The sequence below is a fragment of the Echinops telfairi genome, unplaced genomic scaffold (genome assembly GCF_000313985.2).
Source record: "Echinops telfairi isolate 266 unplaced genomic scaffold, ASM31398v2 ScPeMD7_29;HRSCAF=101, whole genome shotgun sequence".
NCBI classification, from domain to species: domain Eukaryota; kingdom Metazoa; phylum Chordata; class Mammalia; order Afrosoricida; family Tenrecidae; genus Echinops; species Echinops telfairi.
Window position 1 is genome coordinate 4,114,614 of NW_022103926.1, and position 5,778 is coordinate 4,120,391.

General features: G+C 59.5%; 1 protein-coding gene across 4 annotated transcripts; it reads right to left on the bottom strand.

The window, feature by feature from the left end:
* Nucleotides 1–305: 305 nt before the first annotated feature.
* RHBDD3 (rhomboid domain containing 3) lies at nucleotides 306–5,686 on the bottom strand. 4 transcript variants are annotated; one of them, XM_045289594.1, is made up of 7 exons: nucleotides 5,484–5,686; nucleotides 5,240–5,366; nucleotides 3,797–3,973; nucleotides 1,784–2,167; nucleotides 1,073–1,235; nucleotides 682–969; nucleotides 306–604 (listed from the first exon to the last, which is right to left on the bottom strand). In XM_045289594.1, exons 2-7 carry the CDS (start codon nucleotides 5,259–5,261, stop codon nucleotides 367–369), a joined length of 1,272 nt encoding a protein of 423 aa, XP_045145529.1. In that variant the 5' UTR covers nucleotides 5,262–5,366; nucleotides 5,484–5,686; the 3' UTR covers nucleotides 306–366. The 4 variants fall into 4 exon arrangements, with proteins under 4 accessions (XP_045145529.1, XP_045145531.1, XP_004715404.4 ...); XM_045289596.1 differs by adding an exon at nucleotides 4,311–4,416 and having other exon boundaries at nucleotides 5,240–5,686; XM_004715347.4 differs by having other exon boundaries at nucleotides 5,240–5,686.
* Nucleotides 5,687–5,778: the final 92 nt, after the last annotated feature.

Genomic DNA, 5,778 nt, shown 5'->3' on the forward strand with positions numbered 1-5,778 from the left:
TGAGGAGACTGAATCTGCCCTGGGCAGTCAGCGGGGAGACATTCCTGCCAAATCCAGGAGGGCTTCCTGGAGGTAGAAGGTTTTTGGGAAAGGGGCCAGGACTGTCCCTTGGTAGAGGGTCCAGCCCAGCAGAGCAGGGGCAGGAGTTGGTGGGCAGCTCTTCCCGGGACACTGGGCACTGTCCCACCCCCACCCCGCAGTCCTTCACCCACGGCTCCTTCCTTCACGTGCGCAAGGGCGCTCCCTCACTCCCCTGAGGCCAACACGGAGCCGGATACATAGCTGCCCAAGAAGTCCACACTAGACAAAAAACAAAAACTGGTTTTTATTCTAAGTGAGTACCCTCCATTGGCAAAGCTGGGGCCATTACACAGGGTCAGGCCTGTGGTCACCCGAGGGCCCCACTGTGCCCTGCCTTCTGCCTGGGTTGGGGGGGCTGGGATCCTTGGGCTGGGGGGGGCAGCTTTTCACCTCTGTGACCAGAGCCTCAGCCCCCACCTGCCCGTCGACCAGCAGCGACACGGCACCCTCCACCCGGCCTGTGGCTGCCAGGGCCACCACTGCCTTCTCTGTGGGGAAGCCCATACGTTGCAGCTGCTGCAGCCTGGGGGGGAAGCAGAGAAAGGGGTCAGGCTATCCCCTGCCTTCACAGGGGGCCCTGCCCCCTCCCCACTGCCTTACCGAAGAGAGGAGACAGAAGACTTGGGCAGCCACAGTGGGCCCTCGGGGCCCAGTCCTGGCCCGTCCAGGAGCGAGGCCTGCAGCGCCTCCTGCAGCATCTGTTCATCCAGGGCCGCCCACAGGGGGGTCTCCGAGGGGAACCTGGGTCCAGCCCAGGCCAGGCCTGCCTCTAAGGAGCCCTCCCATGGGGGCTGCAGGGCCTCTAGGTCTAGTGGGAGAGATCTGGAGGCTTCGCTGCCTGGCCAGAGGCTAGGGGAAGCCACTGGTGGTGGTCCAGCTGCTGGAGGCCTGAAGGGGCAGAAGAGGAGCCTGACTTCAGCCACGGCCAGTCTCCCTGTGCTGGCTGCTGTCCTCCGACCCTCCATGGCACCCTCCTGCCAGGCAGCCTCACCTGGCTCCCGGTAGGTGGCTGGTGGGCAGTTCAGCCAAGCAGCCCGGGGCGGGCAGGAGCCTCAGCGGCCAGCACCCCACCAGGGCTCTGCACACAGCGCCCTCCTGCAGTACCTGCAGCCGCCGCTCCGACAGCTCCAACCACCGGAAGGCCCCTGCGGCATCTGTCTGCCCAGGGCAGGGCGCTAGTCAAGGAAAACCAGACCAGGTGTGTGGTGGACATCCCCTGGTGTCTCACTTGTCCCTGGGGGGACAGCAGGGAGGCTCAGAGAGGGGACAGCCCTGCATGAGATTATTCTGCCAGTGAGAAGCTGGGATGTGCCTTCAGCCCTGCCTTCCCCCACCCACTGATGGACACTGTCACCCATCCAGGCCAGCCTACTGCCCCCACCCCCTAGGATTCAGGGAGGCCTGAGAGGTGCCTGCCCTGAAAAGGAGAATGACCCTAGGGGGTCGACTGCCTCTCCTTCCTCCAACAAAAGCCACCACGAGTCACACGAGACTCCTCTTGGTTCCCAGAACCATCACCTACTGCACCCTCTTCAAGCGGGGGTGGGGGAGTGGGGGGGGCGGCTTCTCTCCTTGTGCTATCTCCACTGGCCGTGCACTCCTCAGCTCAGAGTCCCATTCATAGTTCCTGGAAGGTGTGCAGTGCTAGGGCCTGACCCCACATGCCACTTCCTCCCACAGACCCTGGGCCCAAAGAGGATACAAGCCAGGCCAGCGAGCAGGCCACAGAGGAGCTGCAGGAAGGGCGGTTCAGAGCTGAGTAGAGGGGTCAGGCTCAGCAGCAGCCACGGTGCCAGCCATGGTGGCAGTGCCCCCCGGGGCTGTCGGGGGCAGTGACCCTGGCCTGCCAGCATGGCCAGGTGGATGGGCATGTATCCACAGCCGCCAGCTACCCTGGGCACCCCCAGGCCCGCCAGCAGCATGGCCAGCAGCCCAGTGGCCAGGGCAAGCAGGACCACGGTGTGCAGGAACCGCAGTGAGCCCACGCGGTGCTCCTGCTGCCAGCCGAGTATGGCCAAGAGCAGCAGGCTCAGGAGCAGGCCCGGGAGAGCAGTGTGGCCCAGGGCGTGGGTCAGCAGCCGGTGCACTAGGAGAGAGACGGGATCAGACTCGTTCCCAGCCCCAGCTTCGAAGGCTGCCCCAGCTCTGTCAGGTGGGGTCACCCTCCAACAGTCACCCGCCAAGCCAGTCTCCCCTCTAGGAGCCAGGGTCTTAATCACAGCCAGCCCTTCATCAGGATCGGGCCAAGAGACACGATGGCCGGAGCCTGCTGTGGTACTGAGTACTCACTGTGCCCACTGCAGGGCAGAGAGGCACCTGTTTACTGAATCCTTCCATCCTGGACTCCCACCCGTCCTCAGCTGTGTGACCCTGGGCGATCACCTGGCATCCCTGACCTAGTCATGTGTGTTTTTCAAATGTAGATTGTGTTACTGGGAAATCAACACACACACCACCACCCCCCACCCCCCAAGCCCACTGCCATCAAGCCAAAGACGGAATATAGCGGCTCCCTAGGATTTCAGAGGCTGTAAACCTATGGGAGCAGACAGCCTCCTCTTTCTCCCACTCACCCGGAGGCCTAACTTACTTCGCTGTGAAAGGGAAGCTGAGAGGAACTCCTACCCACCCTGCTGGCCATCGGTCTAGGCTCAGCTGGGCATGCTCCCACCCAAGGGAGGCCTTACCACGCACACTGCAGGCCTCCCTCTGACTACCACTCATCTCCCTGCTCCCATCTCTGCCTCCACCACCTCTCCTGGCCTCCCTCAGAAGTCGTCCTGGCCAGAGTGACCAGGGATCTCCCATGCCAGGTGTGATCCAGACCTCTGCCACGCCCATCCATCTGACTTCCACCCAAAGTCACTTCTGATGTGCTGGGTCCAGAACCAGACTCTCTTTGCCACCAAACCTGCTCCCTCCAGGGTCTCCCATCCATCCTTCTGGTTGCTCAGACCCTAAACCACCTATCCCTTTCCCTGCCACCTGTCAATCCTATCAGCTGTCCTCAAGACGTATCTGCAAAGTCACCCCGTGCCACAGCCAGGCCATTATCTCACACCAGAATCCTTGCTTCCACCCCTGCCCCCCTTCAGTCTATTCCTCACCCATAGATGGGTCATGTGGCTGCACTACTCAAAGTCTCAAAGTCAAGCCCCTACACCCTCTTAGCCAACTGACTCCCACCCCCTCCTTGCAGCCCCCGCTCTGCATGTGGGGCCTTTGCTGCTGTTTCCCCACCTAAAATGCCCTGCCCGACCCCTGCATGGCTGGTCAGTGTCCTCGGCCCCTGCAGGGCTCTGCTCCATGGCACCCTCTGGAACCGCCCAATCACTCTCTGTCCCCAACTTAGCTTCATTTGCTGCCCAGCACCCATCACCCTCTGATCTAGGCCTTCTCTTGCTCAAGCCTTGTCCATTCACTTATTCAGATGGCCAGCACCATGAGAACAAGGCCTGGGCTCTGTTCCTTGCTGCAGCCCCAGGACTGAGAAACGTGTGTATTTAGTAGATGCGCGATGACGATTTGCCAACTGGGTGAATGGACGTGTGCCTATCAAAATCTGCTCTGTGTTACAGTCACTCAGGAGCCTTCAATGTCCTCGATAAAGGAAGTGCTACTAACAGGGCCCCCAGTTTGCAGGTGAAAAGCTGAGGTCCCAAGAGAGCAAATGAGTGGTCTCAGCCCCACTGTAAGTCTCCCATGGGGTCCTCACCCTGCCTGGGTTCCTGCAGCAGCTCTGGGGCCAGGGTGAGGCTGGGGCCAGCCCCCGCCAGCCACAGGACAATCAACAGCAGCATCAGAGTGGAGGAGGTGAGAGGCAGGGCTGGGAGCCAGGGGCGCCTGTGGCATGCATGCCAAAAGTGGCCAAGAGTGGTCCTGGGGCTGTACGCTGGCCGCAGAGGAAAAGGGGAACACAACAGCAATGATTACTATCACAGCCCTGCTCTCACTGACTCCCACCCACCCTACCCACGAAACCATTTAACAGAGGTGGAAACTGAGACGAAAGAAGCTTGGCCAGAGCAGAGCTTAGACCCTTCATCCATCTGCCTGCTGGCCTGGAAGGGTGGCAGGGACTAGGCTCAAAGGGCCCCAAGCTCTGTTTGTGGGAAGGAGATAGGCTTAGGGAAGCTGAACTGGGCTCTGAGTTCCCATAAAGAGGGGTGAAGCAGCCCAGGGCAAATTCAATGCCATCTCCAGCCATCCTCTGGCCCCGCCTTCCTCACATTGGCTCTCTTGTTGGTCAGCCTCCTTCCTTTCTCCCAGCAAATGTGCCCAGCCTTAAAGCTCCAGGCCCTTGGGCTAAGATGCCCTTGACTCAGGAGACAGGATCTGCAGGGAAGACATTGCAAAGCGGGCCAGTGAAGTGCCACTGGCTTCATCACAGCCTCTTTCTCTCTCTCCCTCTTTCTCTCTCTCTCTCCAGGCTCACGCTCCCTAGGAATATCAGGCTCTGCTGCTCTCTTCTTGCTGGTCTTCCTGACAAGTCTGTAGAATGGGGATTAAGAAAATCATTTCCTCACAAACTGTTAAGAAAAATGTATGGCTAAGGCAGGGCCTGCCTCTTGGCTCCTGCTCAATTTAGTGTGCCAAACCCCTGGCCAACCAGACTGGCAGTCTAAGCCATGGTCCTCAAACACATGTCTGTTTCTTGTCCACAAGGCAAGGCCTTCTCTCCCATTCTCTTCTTTCTCAGCCAACCTGTTGTGTGTAGCCTGGGCCCCCAGTCTCTTGTGGGGCAGGAAACAGGTCCCCAGAGAGACAAGACTGCCTCACTTTGAGGCTCCTTTGCCAGGGACACCCTCAGCGTCAAAACCCACCTGCCAGCGTTCAGTAGGAAAACTATAAGAGCTCCTGTTCTTGCCATGTCCTTCCTTCCATCGCTCCCAAAGGAAAACTCCCATTCATCCTTTGAAGCTCAGCTCAAATGGCCCCTTCCCCTTTTCAACATAGATGGTGTCTATCCTACGAGCTCGGGTTGGCCTTTTTTGTCTCTGAAGGCAAGTGTACTGAGCTACGGTGGGGACTCCCTTCCTCACCCCCGAGTTTGCAGGAGGCATTCCTGTTGTGTGCTCACTAACAGACATCAGCTTGACTCTGGTTCTACTGAGGGGTTTACAGAGAACACTGCCCCTTACTGAGCTTCAGTGCCTACCCAAGGGGCTGGGCTCAGCCATCTCCGAGGTCCTGTCAAGGAAAGCCCTCCGATGCTAGCTTTGCCCACGGCTGGACCTGGTGCCAAAGCTTCCACTACAGCGTCTCGCTGCTCGCTCCCAGAGGCACTGTAGGGAGAGTGACGGGCTTGCCCCCAGAAATCCAGAACTAGGACTTGAACCCCCTGGGCCTCAGTTTATTCTTCTACAAAGTGGGGCTGTCCACCCTCGGACCCTGTCATTTACTGGGAAGCCAGAAGAGCAGAATAGGGCGCTGGGCAGGGAAGATTCTTGCCGGTGGAGAAGTGTACGCGTGTTTGTAGGAAGGGGTGAGGGCGTGGACCCGGGGTCTGGATAAGGCTCAGCTTTGTGACTCTGGGCAAAGTACCAACAACGTCCTTAAGTCTCAGTTTCCCCTGCTGCGAAAAGACATGGACATAGAATGAAAGCTCGACCGTTATTGAGGTTCTCGGCGTTCGGGGCCACCTACCCCCCACCCCCGCCCCGTTGACACACCTCAACCCCCTCCCCGCGCCGCCCG

What these genes read in the sequence shown, in the direction of transcription:
- RHBDD3 (XM_045289594.1), bottom strand. Translation starts at nt 5,261, where the DNA reads ATGGCTGAGCCCAGCCCCTTGG. An exon ending in GGCTGAGCCCAGCCCCTTGG is followed by an intron (nt 3,974 to 5,239) that starts GTAGGCACTGAA and finishes CTCTGCGGCCAG; the next exon opens with CGTACAGCCCCAGGACCACT. An exon ending in AGCCACCTACCGGGAGCCAG is followed by an intron (nt 970 to 1,072) that starts GTGAGGCTGCCT and finishes CTGCCCCTTCAG; the next exon opens with GCCTCCAGCAGCTGGACCAC.